This window comes from Sapajus apella, unplaced genomic scaffold, assembly GCF_009761245.1.
Source record: "Sapajus apella isolate SASKATOON/1434 unplaced genomic scaffold, GSC_monkey_1.0 scaffold1, whole genome shotgun sequence".
Lineage (NCBI taxonomy): Eukaryota > Metazoa > Chordata > Mammalia > Primates > Cebidae > Sapajus > Sapajus apella.
Window position 1 is genome coordinate 89,295,192 of NW_022436941.1, and position 19,786 is coordinate 89,314,977.

Consider the following 19,786-nt stretch of genomic DNA (forward strand, 5'->3'; position numbering starts at 1 on the left):
ACATCAAGTAAGAGAGTAGATGAGGCCCCTGTGAAGAAAGAAGAGGCATTCTTTCAGTAAATTAAGGGTGATCTCAAGAATTTGGGAGGCTGAGATGGGAGGATTGCTTGATCCCAGGAGATTAAGACCAGCTTAGGCAAAATAGTGAGACCCCTGTCTATAATAGAATTGTAGATGTTTCCATTAATTTATTGATCTGACTTGCTAAAAAGTCAACCACTTTTCCAGCTTCTGTTTTCCCCATCCCATTTTTATGTATCAGCATTTTGATCATCATGAATTATTGTAAATTAGTTATTTTACTTCAGTTGAATTTAATAATTATCTGACAATACTTTAGAAGCTAGTCAAATGTGAGAAAATCAATTTAAAGTCCTTCTTACAACTCATTATATGTAATAAATAATATTAAGAGAGTCTTTTCTTCTGGAAGGAATGCCTTCAGATTTTGACAAATAAATGTAAATGGAAATATTTCTTTAAGATATGATATTGTGGGCTTTTATCTAGCTGAACCCAGGTACACCACAAAGAAGTTTAAAATAATGTTTTTCTGAATATCATACTTCTAAGTTTTAAAAGTTTTACAGTTTTGGATAAAATTTGACTTGAGTAAAATTAGATATTTACAGTTAGCATGGCTTGGATATATATTTTAATAATGCATTTAATAATGTAATATATACAAAGTCAAGTCAGTTCAATGATTTTCTTTTTTTAAGCATTTCTTCTCTTAACTTTTAGATTTTTACCTTCCCCTTTATCTCCCCTGTCCTTTAATCTGCATACTAGCAATATTTTATGTGCACAAGAACTCAAGTACATAGTAGTTTTAATCTATCTTCTAGTCTTAAATTATGAAATTTCAACATATTCCATTCAGAAATGTGGTTAAGGGTTAACCACATATTATCACTGTGGAAGCTTGTTTACTAAGACACCAAGAGAATTATGAAATAACACTTGTTTGTGTATAGATAGATTGAGATATACATTATTTTTCCCCACTTATTATTCTTTACATTTTTAAAACTCTCTTAATTTTTTCTGTTGATTATGTGGCACCAATTACCTCATAAAATGTTTCCTTTACCCATCAGTTTTTATTTGCAAATTGGATCAGAGAGATCGTATCTTTTCTTAACTATTTTAAAACAATGTAAGCATTTCTAAAAAGCAAAATGGGATAACAGTATAATTGCTGGTCTTTTCTTTCATGAGGAAATAGATCATAATGTGTCTGGTTGTACTCATTCTCTAGGGATTTCTTTATTCATAGTTTGTTAACTCAAGACTTAACACTAGTATTTAATGAGCTTTAGAAATAAAATCTTACCTAACAATCCATTTCCCATATATAGTTACAAGAAACAGTAATAGGTATATGTTGGATTCTAATATCAATCCTTAGTTGCATCTCACTAAAGAATGAGTAATGCTCCCTCCCCACACGCGGTTAAGGTAACAGTATCTGTTCTTAGACCATCTCTAGCCCAATGTTTCTTTTCCCATGTTGTCTGTACGAGAGTGTCAGATTTTTATTCTGAGTTCTATTATTTGTTTTATTACTTTCTTGAAACACTATTTTTAACACCATCATTTGTGATCTCAAGCAGTTGATCCTCTTCTAGCATGGACAAAGTCTGTTCACCTGGCTTATTTATAAATGGGTCATGGATCCATTCCTTCCCAGTTTGGGGGTCTTTTGTGGTTGGGAAATAATGCTCAAACTCTTTTGAAAGCTGAGATAGGTGATCATGCACCAGCTGGGAGAAAGAAGGCATGGGCTCAGTCTCTAAATCCCTGGTGTTTAAAATGTCACAAATCCCAGTGTTCACTCATCTCCCCCATAATTTTAGTGTGGCTTTGAATGCAGATACTTTATCTCCTGACCTGAACACCATTCTCATTCTCCCCTGAAGTGAAAGATTGAGTTCACTGACTCAATATGTCACCCAAGTAGGCAAGTTTTGGGACCCATTCTGTGTCACTGAAATGTGCTGCTAGTGGTGATTGTTTTTCTAAAAGAAATCTCTGGGCTGGGTGCAGTGGCTCATACCTGTAATCCCAGCACTTTGGGAGGCCGAGGCAGCAGATCATGAGGTCCGGAGATTGAAACCATCCTGGCTAACCCAGTGAAACCCCGTCTCTAATAAAAATATAAAAAGGTAGCCGGGCGCAGTGGCATGCACATGTAATCCCAGCTACTTGGGAGGCTGAGGCAGGAGAATCGCTTGAACCTAGGAGGAGACTGAGGTTGCAGTGAGCCGAGATTGCGCCACTGCACGCCAGCCTGGGTAACAGATGAGATCCTAACTTTAAAAGAAAAAATAAAAAGAAAAGAAAAACTCCAAAGACTTGTCTTTTTATGCAGGGTGCTTAATCTCCATGTGGTGAAGCAGCTTTGAAGGTTTTATGGCTTTGTTGGATAGCCGGTCTCCACGTATTATATAAAGTGGGCTTGCAGAATGTGAATCACCTGTTGCAATGAACCCATAATTTAAGTAGAACTCTTGTTATTTTCTTTTAAATGAAGCTTTACATTTATAGGCAGTCTTAGAGTCTTTTGCTGTTTTATCACTGAGTCTTTCCCTCCTTCAAAGAAGCTCTCCAGTGATGTTTGTTTTTCACTCATTTTGGCCGGGTTAGTTTGTGGGTTTACCAAAACTGTGACTGAGACAAGTCCATAGGGCAGGAAAGAAGCATGGATAGAAATGGTAAATACAATAATGGATGGGCCATGTATGGACAAAATTAAGTGCTAGATTCTGACTTAAAGTCTGCCACCAGATGCAGCTGTACAATTGAAGTACAGCAACTCACTTGCCACTATAAAGCCTGCCACCAGATGCAGCTTAATTGTCACTTGCCACTCACTGATAAGGTTTTTATATGAGTCTGCAAGCAACTGATATTTGTCTTTGTGCAGTCAAATATCTCTGCTACAGCTCATCTATACTTCCAACTGCTCCTCAGCACTAGCATCACCACCTCCGCTTCAACTCAGATCATCAGGTATTAGATTCTCATAGAGGCATGCAACCCAGATCCCTCAATTACGCAGTTCACAATAGGGTTCGAGCTCCTCCTATGAGAATTTAATGCTGCTGCTGATCTGACAGGAGGCAGAGCTCAGGCAGTAAGGAGTGATGGGGAATAGCTGGGGAGTGGCTGTAAATTCAGATGAGCTTTGCTCACTTACCATGGGCCACTTCCTGCTGTGCATCCCAGTTTCAAACAGGCCATGCACCACTATCAGTCCATGGCCCAGTGGTTGGGGACCCCTGAGTTACAAAAATATATAGTTATATATGGCAAATAAATCAATGTTGTCATTGTCAAGTATACATAAATAAATTGTCTTTCTGTACAATCAAATCAAAATTCACATATCACACAGTGGAATATATATTTCTTATAAGTATTATGATTACCCACTAGCTAAGTAATTATGGAAACAATTTTTGAAGGAGTAAAGAGGCCAATTATATACTATTCCATACCATGTTGGAAACTTGTCAAATTTACAATACACATGCTCAAAGTGAGCCTACAGCTTGAACCCCTCAAACTTGTTCCATATTATTTTAAACTACTTAGGGCTATTCGTTATTAGCCAATTTGTGAACACTTTAATGCATCAAGTAAGACTTTTTCTTACAGGAAACCCAGTATCAAGATATGCTCTACTGACACATTTTATTCTTTTCCTTAAATTGAGGAGAAAAAATACTCTATATTATAATTAGCTATATTAAAGAAATTCATAAAATCTTGAGTAAATGTGGTAGACAGTTTATAGCAATGTCTTTAGGGCAAATGTCTATATTAATAGGTTGATCATGTATTAAAATATGCCATGCAGTAATTCTTCTGTCTATGTTGGCTTAATATTTTTTCTCTACAAATAAAATGCAGTGGTCAAGCCCAAATCGAATGAATTGTTTTTGTGTAATGAACAAGATATAAGATACCTGCCAGGCTGCCAATTGTTTGTAAATGTTAGCAGGAGGCTCATGGTGTGGCAGACTAAGTATTTACTTAATGCTCTAAGTAACCTTTACAGATAAGTCCCTCAATCTCTCTGAATTTCCCAATGTAATCTATTACGAAAGAGAATTGAATATGAAACAGACAATCTTTAGATTTCTTCAAACTCTTCTCTGACTCTACAATTTGCTAAGACATAGCCTTAAATGATCTGAACTTTTGTCACTAAAATAATAACTACTTTTTAAATGTAGTAATTTTTAGCTCCTTTTGAGGCTCTGAAATCCATGCTTTAGATTGATCAGAGGTTTTAATTGAACATAGAGGATATCTCAAAATATGTATAACTACTTAGTATTTTGGGGGAAGGTATGACAGTTGAGATGCTTGCCAAAGCTTCTGTATCATAATACATTTAATCTAGGCAGGCGGTTGGCTTCTACTGATGCATAAACTGTTTATAAAATTATTTTGCATTCTGTATAGATTTTTCCAGAAATGATAACATGCAGTGATTCTCCCTTATTTTTGCACTGTCAGTATATGAAACTCTTTCTATACAGAATGGCAGACTTTCTGTCCTTCCAATGATCAGTGAGAAGACACAAGCTGCACAAAGATTCCCTTGGGATTTTCCCTAAAATGTGAAATGCAGGAGATAAGAATAGGGACAGAAGTGGATGTGGCCATCATGCCTGGGCAAAAAGCCAGAATCTTTTAACTTTTCAGAATTGTGGAAGGGTTGATTTATGTACTAAAGGAAATGAGGGGAAGGCAAAACCAAAAAATGGCTACATAAAACTTTATGTAGAAATATATTTTCTGATACAGAAATGTTTACCTATTGGGAAGAAATATTTTCAGTAATTACTCTTGGCCTTGCTCATGGCTTTGTTAACATTTCTCATTCAGATGAATTGTGCTGGGCTTTTCTAAGGCAATCTTCAGCCTTCCTTTCTTAATTCTTCTGTTTTGTACCATTTCCTGCAATTTATCCCACTGCAAAATGGGATCAAATGTCAGTTATCTTGGGTCACAGCAAATGACTCAGACATATAAGTGTTTCCAGTAGTAGATGTTTTTTTGTTTGTTTGCTGGTAGTTTGGAATAAGGGTAGAGTTTCTATCTCTAGAGGAACACAAGCTTTTCTAGATCTTTATTTCACCCAAATCTAGCTATAGAATAATTTCTCACTTTGTGAGTTAAATTTATATCAGCTCATATTATGGACAATTCTCAAGAATTACAAATCCATTTGTGTCCTAGACACATGTCATTTATGTCTCACTGTGAATATATCCTAAGAACAGAGAAGCTAATGTTTGAAAACATGACATTATTACAATATTGATGTTATTATTTCCTGAAGTATTTCCATAATATTGAATACATTTTAAAAATCTCTGCCAGTGAGGAAAAAATTAGAAGGAAAATGTCAAGTTTATCAAATCTATTGATCTAGCAGAGTGTTGTGAAGAAACGTATTAGATGACTATCTGCAAATATTTGTTTACTTATGATCAGTGTGCATGATCTGGAGTCACATTTCATTTGTAATAAAAATGCAGTAAGAAATTGATCTTTCATTCACTTTAACAATTAATTTGCCACTTGAGAATATTGTCCCTATATTGCATTGAAAGTTTCTGATACTTTTAATGTTAGGTCAATGACAATGTTTAAATGACAATACAGGTTAATTAAATATAGCCTTAAATTGACAAGTGTTTTAGGATTTGCCACTGTGCTCATCAATAAGGCTAAGCTAAGCACTATATTTATCCTATGATTTGAATTATCGGGAGAGAAGGTAAAAGGTCATTTTGGTGTTTAGCATGCTGGGAAAGATATAATAGCTTACCTAGAGATGGAAAGGATTTTCTGCTAATTCAGATCTCATTTCTATTTGTAATTCTAAAATGCATGTCAAGTGTATTGACAGAATTGTGACAGATAGAGAAACTAATTCAAATACATTACACTGAAAAGCGAGTCAGAGGTTATAATAGTACAAGGTGGACTAGACATAGATTACTGATTAGCCCAATGATTTAATGACAATGAGATCATTCTAGAACAAGTATTAATATATATCTTCAACTCTGTATGTAGGGTGAGGGACAAAGTAAAGCCCTATTGCTTTGAGACAATTTTTTGACCATGTGCATATCTTTAAGGGGGCCATACAGTCCTTTAATTCTTGATGTTAACACAGCCCTTTGAAAAAAAACTATAAAATTCTTAGTTGTAGGCACTTAAGTTTCCACCAACATTTCCACACTTTGAAAAGGAGAAGAAAATAAAGATTCTGATCATCTTTTGTTAAGTCTTTAAAAACCCGACTATCAACAACAAGACAACATATCTTTACACAGATTCCAAATTCATAACATCATAGTTACATAGATGTTAAAAATCCCATACCTGTTCAAAAATAAGATTACTCATTTTCCACATTGTTTAAAATTTTTATTGTTGTTAAGCTGCTGCTATTACTTGTGTCTATTCCTGTTTGTGGCTCTGCTTCTACGCACATATTCTGTCAATACTTTTTTGCATCAAAGTTCCAGTCCGTCTCTGAATCATAGCATATAGAACAGTGTGTGGTCCTTGGACAAGCAGAATCAGCGTTGTTTGGAAATATGCTAGAAATTTGAATTTTCTAACTCCAATCTAGAATTACTAAGTCAAAAATCCCAGCTATCTGTCTTTAAGCAAGTCTTTCAAATGATTCTAATGAAGGTTCATATTTCAGAACCATTGGTATAGAAGATTGGTTAATTTGACACTATTCTGATTGAGCAGGCAGTAAATACATTGACTAAAACTATAAAACTATATAGTATTATAATCAATTCTGAGTTAAAATGTTTAGAGAAAAATAGTAGATGTGACTGATCCCGAATTAATGAGACTTTCCACGTTTCACAGTAATTGTTTCCGGAAAGTATATTCCTCACCCAGAAAAGCACCACTACCACTCAATGAAGCAGAACCCTAAGTTTTAGCTAGCAGCCACATCAAAGTGCAAAGTGCCATTGGGGGAGGTGGGGAGAAATGTGGCTCAAGCACTTGAGCTCTTTCTCTCTCCATGCCTGTCTTTATGCATGCACTTTCTCTCCCTGGAATGTTCCCTCTCAACTTTCTAAATCCCCCTTATTAAAACCCTACTCTTGAAAGGTCACCTCAAACACCACCTGTCTTCTTCAGGATGACTTCCCTATTTAAAGTCATGTATAACATATTTTATCTCATACCACACTTAATATATTTTCATTGTCATTTTTTTTGTATTGTCTTACTGATTTGTGTCCTTATCTTACGGAACTTTAAAACTCCTTGAGGTAAAGACCATATCTTATTTGCCTTTGTAACCTTCAGTATGAGAGCTAATACCTACCTTGCATATTAGTGCTTAATACACATTAGCCAAATTAATTTACTCAGTCTATAGGATTCCATTATATATTTGGTTCCATTTATTTAGGAATGGATAGGAGGATTTTGCATAATTTTTCACATAAGTTTTCCTTGTCTATATCCATTCTATTAAATAAAAGTTTTATTTGCCATTTACTTTCTCCTTTTGTGTTTATGAAAAAATATTTAATGAGAAAGTTACCATCCAGACAATAGCTTGTTTAGTCTAATAGCACCAAAACAGAAGTAGCCTTTGTCCAATATGATTGCTAGGGGGGCAGTAGGTTAAATGCTCCTCTTCAAGAGAAGAATGAGAAGCAGCAGCTGGGAAAGATGCTTGTGAATGGCCACCTTCTCAGATTAACTAGTCACTCATCAAAACATAACCAGTCCAAACAATTACATACGTGGGTATTAAAAGAAAAAATGCATTTACACGAAAATTGTGACTTCAAAGTTATTCCACTCAGAGATTATCAGGTCGCAAAATTTTCTCCATTACTAAGGTGATGATGCGTCATTAGGGAACATCTGCAAAGTAACATGAACTGATTTTTGTCATAATCACTTTTGTAATATAGACCATCAAACTTTATTTTGTAAGATTTTAAATACAATCTAAAATAAGCTTTAAAGATTGCTACTTGAAGAAATTCGCTAAATATTACTTTTTTAGTGTATTATTTAAAGAATTTTCACATTTGTAGACAAAATCTTTCCCAGTTGTCAAAATTCTTATAATCTGCACAAGACGTTTACTAAACTGAGTCTCATTATCTCCCAACTGTGCATTTCCTAACTTCCTGCCTTGTTCCTTGTACTCCAGTTGGTAAATCAAATATCTTAGGGTATTGAAAATATTATGTTTCACTTTAATGATTTTGCTCTTGCCTTCCCATCCTTCCCCTGGACACTTCTTACTCAACTTTCATGACTCAGTTCAGGTCTCAACTTCAGCAGTAAGTTGTGGAGCCCCAGTCAGTATGACCTGCCTTTATCTTTGTACCATAGTCCCCTTGTCATCATCTTAAGTCATCACTTACTGTCATGAAACATGTTTCATTGTAATTCTCTGCGTATTTGTCTTTTATTCCCAATAGTACATAGACCTTCAAGAGAAAAGCCATTATGTATTTGACTTTATATTTTCATTTTTCTAACAGAGTACCCTTTTCCTGCTAGGTCTTCCAAAGTGATTGAACTAAATTGTCCAAAGACCCATAAATAGATTTACAGTACTATTTGGGCTATTCATTTTTTAAGATACATAAAAATTAATAGAGTTACAACTTAATATAAATAATAGAATTTCACAACAAGAATATGCCTATAAATATATAAAATATCTGATTTATACCAATGGGAAATATAATTCATGTGTCATTTCATTAATAATATAATTTTCAGGTGTTTGAGTTGAAAAAAAAATCCCACCTTTTTAAAAATAACTTTTAATACTGAGATAATAGTGGAGTCATAAACTTTTAAGAAACACAGGGAGACCCAGTATGCCCTTCACTCACTTTCTTCCAGGAGGCTCTTTCTTTGAGTCTGATCTTATTTATTTGTTACTCAAAAAATCTTATTTCTGACTGGATTCAGACTAGAAGTAGAAGCTTGCAGAGAAGAAAGTCTGCATCTCTTCACAATTTGTTCCTGGCGCTTCTCTTTAGCCACCTTCATTCTCTTGGCCGAAAGTTTAGCATATTCTGCAGCCTCTTCCTTATTTTTCTTAGTACGCTGCTTCTTCAGAGCAAATACGCCACCATTTGTGCTGCAGGGGCACGTGGAGTAACAAGATGCTGAATCTTGGGTGCTTTGGTTCTAGGTTTCTTACCTTCTTTGTTTAAGGGCTTTCTTACAACATATTGGCAGACATCATCTTCTTTAAAAAGTTTGCAGATTCTGCTAGCTCTTTTGTGCCCCAGGCAATGAGGCACCATGGTTTCAGTCAGTCCTAGAATATCATTCTCTCCTTTTTTTGTAATAACCAAGTTGAGAATGCTCAGATTGGCATCCACAATGCAACCATGAACTGATTTTCTCTTTCTTTCTCCAGTTCTCCTTGATCTGTAACAGTAATGTCCCTTACTCAGTGGCAGGCGGACACGGCCATGGGTCAAGCTTCATGGGGAAACCTTGTTTGTCATTCCCACCACTAATTTGGACCACATAACCCTTCCATTCTTCACCCAGAGCATCAGCAGCAACTTCTGTGACCGTACACTTCTCATAAAAAGTACGAAGTTTGTGTTCATCGTCCACTTCAATAAATTTCTGGCAGCCAGTGGCTGGGAAAGAGATGTGCAGCTTCATCTTGAAGCAGCTGCCAGGAGGATCTTTGAATTGGCATTAAATTTTCCTTCAAAATATACACATATAGAACTATAAGCTACTGATTCAATAATCCCCAAACAAAATTCTGGAGCTTCTTCCCAAAAATAGTTTGATAATCAAACTTGATCATCCTCACTAACGAACAGAAAAACTGGAGTGATTCCTTATGAAATGCAAAAATGCCCTCTAGGCTTCAGTCCGGCAGAACTCTCCTATCACATTCACAGATGTTTATAATAGGTGTAGTCATTGTCCTTTACCCACAAGATGATCAAACTATAACTTACTTGACCATATGCTGCGTCCAAAAAATTATTTTCAAAATTCAAAAGGACCTTAAATCACCTATGTTTTCCCTCTTTCTATTTTAAAACAATAGCTAAATAATGTAAAAATAATAACTAAAACTTTTTAAGCTTGCCTAAACTAGTTGCAGAGTGGGAAAAAATGGTTGATTTAATCTTTGAATATTGAGTTCCCATTTCAGATAAAGCAGAAAGAAACCAAGGGGTATCTAAGCTAAATGTAATCTATAATACCACATGCAGTGCATTCCTAGAAATGATTGATCAAAAATTCAGGAATAGATATTATACTATTACTATAGCTTAGTCTGTTACTATAGTTTAATTCCACGACGTTACATGCACCTTCAAAAATACTGGTTTATTTTTGGCCTAAAATCATCCTTCATTCCTCTTTGCTCTATTAATTTTCAGTTTTAAAAGTACACATTAGGGAATATTTTGCAGTTTACTAACAGTACTTACTTGTCTTTTGGCCAAAGTAAGCAGCTGCCTAATCCTTTGCCCCCGAATTCTACCTCCTGCTCTGCTTTGTATCTTCTGCTTGTGACATAAATAAAGTATATTAGATTTTGTTCTCTAAAATTCAGACATTATCCTCTGTGGCATGCCATCATCCTTGGGAGGAATTGCACATTAAATCATTAAAGAAAATTATCCTGATGAGTCATTTTGTCAGATGGTTTGCAACAGGATTCTCTTGTAGCAATGGGAAAGGGGGAAGATGTGATGGAGAGGCAAAGCAGTCAGAGATGAGAGCAACAGCATCTAAAAGTCAGAGGCTTAAGTGTTAACGTCCATTATCACCGACCTTTATCAACTTACCACCTGCGTGTGTGTGTATGAGTTAAATAACCTAAGTATCTTCCATTTTTTTAAATTTGTAATTGAGACTAACAATACCTCCTTAGAGTGCTATTGTGGGAATTAAGAAAATACTTCTCAGAATATGCAAATAAGTGTGTGTGTGTGTGTGTGTGTGTGTGTGTGTACACACCTTACGGCAACTACCAGCATAAGGGAAATGGATGTTAAAAAACAAATACATCTCCTTCATCCTTCACAATTTTTCCTTGGTTTTGGCTTGCAAATAGAGTGAGATATATCGCTTTTGATGAAAAGGAGTGCTGTGTTAGGCCAAAGACTTCCTACAGATACATGGACAGAAGGCTCTCTGACATTTAGTCTTGGCAGTCTCTGGTCATGTCAACTTTGCAATAGGGAAACTCAAGCACTTCTATTAGCCTCCACAAGGTTAACCTGTGAAGGAATAGGAGCGAAGGTATGCATCTCTTGAGAATAAGCTAAGCCACTCTATGTCTATGGGCAGAGTGTAAACACATAATCTGTAGACTACATTTAGGATGGTGTTTCTCATGATACATGACAAATGATAACATGCTCAACTTTCATATTTTATGTACTAAGCCACTGTGAATTTGTATGTATTGTTCAGGATTTACATAGCCCACTGAAGAATTTCCAAAATCTAGAACTGTTGGAGAAAACTCCCCCCTAACGATAATTAAGAAGATACTAAGCTCCAGTCAAATTCTAATAATTTGAAAGGTATTATATCATTTAATATTCACAACAAAATTATGAGGGAGGTACTATTATGTTGCCCATTTTACAAATAAAATTGAGTCATGGGAGAGTTCAGTGACTTCTCCTGTGGTAATTCACTAATAAATGTAGAGCCAGGAGTTAAACCTGGACATTTTGGCTCCAGAGGCCACATGTTAATCACAATGCTACTTCTCTACCTTGAACAAACTTTGCTGAGAGTTACGAAATAAGTAGTTTTAGTTCCTTAGGTCTTCTTAAACTAAAACGAGTAAGCACTTTGAGCAGACTATAAACTGCCTTCCCTATAGTGATCTACAAACTTTTCCAAGAAAATTATCTTTAGATGCAGCAATCAAAACTTGTGTGTAAGGGGAAGAGGAACTCTTGTTTATCTCTTACTACTTCCCTTGAATTTCATTTTTCCTAGGAGAAAAAAAACTTTAAAAATCCAAGTTGGTGGATTTTCCTCTAACACAGAGCAGCGATTCCACTATTTCAGAGACAGTGTAGATATTGGGATTAGTCTCTCTGTATCTCAGAATGTCAACACATTTGCCAAAAATGAATTTATCAGTTAAATGCAGCCAAGAGATTTAGTTTATCTATGTATTACAAAGAAGAAACAGCTTACCACTGTTTTTACAGATTGAGGTAATCGGGCATATTATTGACATAGATTTAATTTAATACCATAGTACAGATATGGGCTCTGATAAGTTATTTTGAAATCTAGGCTAAGATGAGTAGAGTTCTTTCAATATTTATAGGGTTGAAAATGCAGAGTTAGCAAAGGAAGCATTTTAATTAAAACAATATTTTTCTATGTATGCTCAGAGTAAAATGAAGGGGAATTCTTTTAAGGCCTTATTACTTTTTTCCATATATTTGCTGGAAATACTTTTGCTGGGTTTTAAGACACATTGAAAAAAGGTTCACTTGTTTATTTCCCAATATTTTAAGCCTTTTGATTTTAGAACCACCAAAAACAAAAACAAAACAAAACAAAACCTCGATAGTTTCTTTTGATTTTACATTTTTTTTCCCAAATGTATTTAGGATTCTTTATATTTACCCTTTTAAAATTGTATGTTTTAGGCATCCTGGAGATAACATCAGTAGAAATCGGAGTTGTTGCCGTGAAAGCCATTAACAGCAACTATTACTTAGCCATGAACAAGAAGGGGAAACTCTATGGCTCAGTAAGTATTCTGCTTTTGTTTTCAAATCCACTGCAGAACATCATTACCACAGCTTTGGAATGTTTCCTCCAGCCATTGAATAGCTTTGTTATCCTTCTATTGCTAGTAAAACAGAGCCACAGTGGTTCCGTCACCACTGTTTCAAGGGTTGGCAAAGCATCTTTTCCAATTCTGTAATCTCCTCTGTTGTTCACCCATTAGTCTACCACACAGGCTGCTGCTGGCATTTGTATGTGAATGTTCTAAACTGCTAACCAACTCAAGCTCTCACAGAAGCATCTGGTCAGATTGGCACAGGAATTGCAGACAACTTGGAGAAAAAAATAATAAAAACAAAGATCTTGAATTGAGTAGAAACCCATGTATTATGTGTGTGTTATGACTGAAGATAAAACAAGGGCTCAGATGTTTTGCATTTTGTTAAAATTTGAAATGGAGAAATGTACACTATTTTGCATGTTGTTCAGTCAACTCTAGAATTTTATTTAGCTAGACAATAACCATTAATTCAAATTATGCCTCAAAATCACACACACACACACACACACACACACACACACACACACACATATTATATATATATACATATAAAATGTATGTGGAAATATTCCTTGCAATAGGGTCCTTGTGGAGCAGGTATCCCTGCAGTGCTTTGGACACATCCACACCTGTATCCCATACCAAGTGTTAAGTATTTGGAATACCACTTCTGCAATCTTGGATCAAACTCATTTAAACCAATTTCTTAGAAATTTAAGATTTCACTTAAAATAACAAATAGTTGTTTTATAATTGCAATTGTAATAATAATTAAATTCCAAGCAGTGAGACAATTTATCTTGTTCAGGTCCTTAAAAAAAAAAAAACAGTCAATCATATTAAAATCTACTATATAAAATCTACGGATACTGTTTGGCATATCAAAGATGCACAAGAAAGAAGCATAGAAATGGGCCCCAACTTCAAATAATTTATATTTAGGGGAAAATGTTAACAAATATGAAATAATTATAGCATGATTGGTTGTTACATGTAAGAAAAGATCAGGTATAGTAAAGTAGCCTTATGATAAAGCTGGGAACAAAGTTTCAATCTCTTAGCTGTCATTTGAATGATGACAGGAGTATATTAGTTTGTGCATGGATATTTCTCATTGTGTCCCTCCCAGAGGTAGATCAAGGGAATGCTAACTGAATTTCATTTTTTTCCTCTGGATTCTACTCCAGGGGAGTATATTGAAGGCAGCTATAAACTTCAATATTTCAATTGCATTTTTTGGAGGACATGCAATAACGTATCTGGCCAGAAATAAACCTGTGACACAAATCTCTTAAATAATTTTATATCATTTCTAAACAGATCCTGTCATTTTTACACTTTTATGTAATCAAAAAGTAATTTCACTTTAAATTTGTAAATAAACATACTATGTTAATTAGCATAAGGCTGATGGTAGTGACCATTTAGACCTAGCAGCTCTCAAACTTGAGTATGATCAGAATCAGTGGGAGGGCTTATTAAAAGACAGAATAATGGGACCCACAGCCATATTTTCTGATTCAGTAAGTCTGTGGTAGGGTTCAAGAATTTCAGCTTCTGACATGGTCCTAGGTGTTCCTGATGCTGCTGGTGTAGTAGCCACACTTTGAGAACCACTGGTCTGGACATAGAATAGCCTTGCATTTTACTAATATCAGGTCCATTTTTAACTGGGGAGTCAGGCATGCTTTGAGTTGACCCCTGGGACTAGCATAAATACTTTTTTGCATGGGTGTCAGAGAAATTTTACTAAAATTTTTCCATTACCATTGCTCCCCTAATGAGCCCAGAGAAATAACAGATAATTATAAAAAGTGGTTCCATTTAGGGGTTCACATCATAATCACTTTTGAGGCATGTTTAATATTCTCATTAAACATGGCCAGGTTCTTCCTTGATCTGTTATATCAGAATTACTGGGGAAGAGAACCAGGTACATAATCTTTGAAGAGATATCCACACACATACTTAGTCTAGATCCAACATCTTAAAGCCAGCTAACATGAATTTAGATGAAGAAAGAAAATATTAATTGATATAAAAGATTTTAAATAATTTTAATTGATAAAATATACTTATTTAAAAACATGACATCCAGGAGAAATAGATAACTTTCAAATAAACTCTGACATAAAAATATTTAATACTTTTCCTTACATTTCTCTTCTTTTTTCTTCTGCCCCAACATGGACTGTGCTTATGCTTTATCTTGAGCTTCAAGCTCTGTGAATTATTTCATTCAAATTCTTTATCTAAAGTAGAGTCCAGTTGCTTTCTATCACATCACCCTATTTTAATTATCTGCAGTGGCACTTATGTAAGATTTCTCTCATTAATGTGTTTGTTGTTCACTGTCTTTTCCCAACAGTTTGTGACTTTGGAGAGGGTGAGGTCAGTCTTGTCTCTCACTATTTGTTCAGCACTTAGAACCGTGTTATAAGTGCATTTATGCACAGTTACACTGCATAAACCTACCACTCCTAGTAGCTCAGCCAATTACAGAACATGCTTCTACTTCCAGCCTGTCTCAGAAAGAAACTCATTCCCTAACCACAACGTTCTTTTTTGTGTGTGACTTTACATTTCTACTAGGAATAATGAAAAATTATGACTTGTTCAAATTAAACAAAAAATTTACTAAAGTTCAATGTTCTGCTCAGAGTGCAATAGGACTAACATCAAAATTTATGAGTACATATCTAATATAATTCTGTATATTAGGTGACAACTCTTACAATTCCTACCTTCATTTTTTTTTCATATAGTATCCTTCTATTCCATAAGCCCTCCTAAAAACTGATTTGGGCAAACATGCAGATTGACTGATTAAACCACTTTTATATCTATTCTCTTGAATTATTTTCCTCTATTCCTTTTTGGAAACTGTATACCTTTCTTATATTTTCATTATTCATTATCTGAGCAATGTATCTATGGTACTCTGAGTTTTCTCCTCACTGATAGGATTCTGTAAATGAATTATAAAACTGAATTAAATGGAATAAACCTTCATAGAGCATGATTTAAGGACCAAAGAAATTTTCAGGTAGCTGGAAAAAATCCAAACTTTTTTTAAAAAACTCCCCAAACCCTGCTTTGGAGACCTTGCTCTAGGCCTGACTTTTCTTTTTATACATTACTGTTTATGATTTGTTTAGATCCTGTAAATAACATATTTCTAGGCCCCTCCTCTAGAGATTTTGCTACCTTTGAACTATGTCCAAGATATTAAAAATACCATAAATAAAAAGGCCGACACTTGTGCATTTTACTTTAAGAAACATTACTCTATAAATTAATTTTGGGGACAAAAATTAATTAAGCATATACTTCCACTTTTCTATATATAGTTTCATCTGAAATATGAAATCAATTCGAATAATCTCAGTCCTTCATTAGCCTCTAAACTCTACCCCATTTACTGAAATGAATATAATTATGCATATTTTAAAAATCATCTCTGCTTTGAAAACTATAGTTTTAGAAAAACTGAGATAAACAGAATAAAAGTAAATCCATACTAAGGATTTATAGTCCTTTTAAATGCAGAATTATTTTTGTTTTATCAAAATCCTTACCTCAAATAATTTACCTTTCCTTCTTATTTTGAGCCAGTTAAGTCATCATTTGGATGTTATATTTAAATTTTACTTTATAGAAGAGAAGCATTTAAGCTTAATACATTGCAGGATAGGTAACTTAAGCTGGTAACATTAACATAAAATATACCTGCTTCTTATGGTTCTGATAATGTTCAAAATTATGATCAATCCTACAGATTGATCAATTATACACCTGGGTATATAAACATATACATTTTCAGGAATTTGGAATCTTGTAGAAATTTCAGAAAGTCTCAAGGTGAGAAAAACTGCCAAGTAGAGGCCTCAACTGAACTATCTCCCCGGAGCCCTTGCTTTGGATGAAGAAGGTAGAACCAGAGGTCAAGTACTCCAATTCCTTAGCTTCTTCATTACTTTGAGAATAAGAAAAGAGGGTTACTTCTAAAGCCAGAGTCTTGAGATCATTGAGGTAACTCCTCTTTGTTATTAATTCCAGAGTAACATCCTGGATCTGTGGAGTGAGTGTTAGTGAAGACTTATCCAGGCATATCTCCTTAAATCCAACTGGCCACCTGAACAAAACCAAAGCTCTGTGGCTATAGAATGAAACTTCCCAGGATCAAAGTCCTTAGGCTTATACAATTTAGGCATTGCTATTCACCATGCTCATAATTTTTTCACGTAGATCACAAAACGAGGAATTCCATGTCCTAGTTTTCAATCATTCCTAGAGTTCAGAGCAAAATCTGTCAAAATTCCAAGCTATAGAACATTGCAAATAATTTACTGAAATTAAGAAATTTGATATTTGGAAGAAAGATATCCCCCCTTTTTGGTTATGTAGAACTGTGGTGGTTTTACTGTAAGATCTGCTTTCTTATGAATCTGTGTGTGTATTTATTGTAGATTTGCAGGTAAAGTTTGTAAATATGATAAGCCCACATTTTTCCTTTAGTTGTATTCTTTTCACATGGGGCCCCTGGTTATTACTATAAAAGAAGCACTATAACACTATTCTTTATTACTGACTCATCACAAATATTGTTAGTGGAATGTCTACTTCTTAACAATCATTCTAGTCACTTAAACCATGTCATATTCAAAGCACATCAGCTTTTAAAAGGGCTTTCAAAAAGTGACTATGGTGATCAATTAAAATGTATCATGTGCTTTCAAACAGAATGTGTTTTGTGGTTCTGAGATTTACTCTTCTATTGTTGACATTATATATTAAGTGCACAACTTAGTTACAAATGGCAACTACAAACAGAACCCTTGGACTGGAGTTCTCTGGGTGGTTTGTATCAAATGAAATCAAGTACAATCACCATAGGAATAAAAGAGTCTGTTTTTTCTTTGCAGAAAGAATTTAACAATGACTGTAAGCTGAAGGAGAGGATAGAGGAAAATGGATACAATACCTATGCATCCTTTAACTGGCAGCATAATGGGAGGCAAATGTATGTGGCATTGAATGGAAAAGGAGCTCCAAGGAGAGGACAGAAAACACGAAGGAAAAACACCTCTGCTCACTTTCTTCCAATGGTGGTACACTCATAGAGGATGGCAATGTTTGTGGATGCAGTAGAACCAATGGCTCTTTTGCCAGGAATAGTGGATATTCTTCATGAAGACAGTAGCTCAAAAGGCAAAGACACATTGCAGATGTCTGCTTGCTTAAAAGAAAGCCAGCCTTTGAAGATTTTTGTACTCACTGCTGACATATGATGTTCTTTTAATTAGTTCTATGTCATGTCTTATAACCAAGATATAGGCAGATCGAATGGGATAGAAGTTATTCCCAAGTGAAAAACACTGTGGCCGGGTTTTTGTTGTTCTTGTTGTTGTAGTTAAGTTTTTGTTTTTAAACCTCTGAGATAGAACTTAAAGGACATAGAACAATCTGTCGAATGAATGATCTTCAGGAAAGTTATTTATGGAATAAGAACTCATATCAAAGACTTCATTGATCATTCAAGCTTAATGAATCAATGAGCAGTAATACATGCAAGCATTTACTGGAAAGCACTTGGGTCAAATCACATGCACAACCAAAGGAGTTTTGGATGTGGTCTCATGGAAGAATTAAATAGAATTTAAAAATATAAACATGTTAGTGTGAAACTGTTCTAACAATACAAATAGTATGGTATGCTTGTGCATTCTGCCTTCATCTCTTTCTATTTCTAAGTTATTTATTTAATAGGATGTTAAATATCTTTTGGGGTTTTAAAGAGTATCCTCAGCAGCTGTCTTCTGATTTATCTTTTCCTTTTCTTCAGCACACCATATGCATGTTCATTACAAAGTGTTTTTAAAATTTGGCCAACACTTCAAAAATAGGAGTTGAGATTAGGGAAGCAGTATGAGTGCCTGTGTGCTATCAGTTGACTTAATTTGCACTTTTGCAGTAATAACCATCAACAATAAATATGGCAATGCTGTGCCATGGCTTGAGTGAGAGATGTCTGCTATCATTTGAAAGCATATATTACTCCTGAGGCTTCCTGTCTCAAGAAATAGACCAGAAGGCCAAATTCTTCCCTTTCAATACATCAATTTGTCTCCAAGAATATACTAAAAAAAGGAAAATTAATTGCTAAATACATTTAAGTAGCCTAACCTCATTATTACTTATGATTTTTTGCTGTATGTCATGGTGGTAAAGAGGCTGTCCCATTTGTAAAAAATCTCTGTAAGTCCCGCATGATGCATCTTTCCCAAATAAACTATCAAAGAATTTGGTATGAAGTGCAACTCTCCCAGGGGCTTAAACTGAGCAAATTAAATATATACTGGTATATGTGTAACCATATACAAAAACCTGTTCAAGCTGTATGATCTAGTCTTTACAAAACCAAATAAAACTTGTTTTCTATAAATTTAAAGAGCTTTACAAGGTTCTATAATGTAATCATATCAAAATTCATTTTGTTAGAGCAGGTATAGAAAACAGTACATAAGAGTTTACCAATCATCATCACATTGTATTCCACTAAATAAATACATAAGCCTTATTTGCAGTGTCTGTAGTGATTTTAAAAATGTAGAAAAATATTATTTGTTCTAAATACTTTTAAGCAATAACTATAAGAGTATATTGATGCTGCAGCTTTATCTTCATATTTCTTGTCTTGAAAAGTGTTTATTTTTATTGTTTGGACACAGTATTTTGGTACAAAAAAAGACTCACTAAATGTGTCATTTTACTAAAGTTTAACCTCTGGAAAGGCTGATGTTCCGTGATTCTCTTAAAAACTTATTTGTGTCAAGGTTTAACCAGTCCTTCCAGGTAATCTGTTATTTTAAAAATTGCTTTATTAAGAAATTTTTTGCATAAAGTAATCCCATAAGAGGTCATTAT

General features: G+C 34.6%; 1 protein-coding gene and 1 pseudogene across 1 annotated transcript in view; one reads left to right on the forward strand and one right to left on the reverse strand.

The window, feature by feature from the left end:
• FGF10 (fibroblast growth factor 10) overlaps nt 1–19,310 on the forward strand; it is an 81,105-nt gene extending 61,795 nt beyond the window's left edge. The window contains exons 2-3 of the mRNA XM_032281199.1: nt 12,717–12,820; nt 17,785–19,310. Of these exons, the coding sequence (XP_032137090.1) occupies nt 12,717–12,820; nt 17,785–17,982 (302 nt within the window). The 3' untranslated portion in view covers nt 17,983–19,310. The remainder of the gene's footprint in view (nt 1–12,716; nt 12,821–17,784) is intronic.
• On the reverse strand, nt 8,983–10,319 carry LOC116553735 (annotated as a pseudogene).
• Nucleotides 19,311–19,786: the final 476 nt, after the last annotated feature.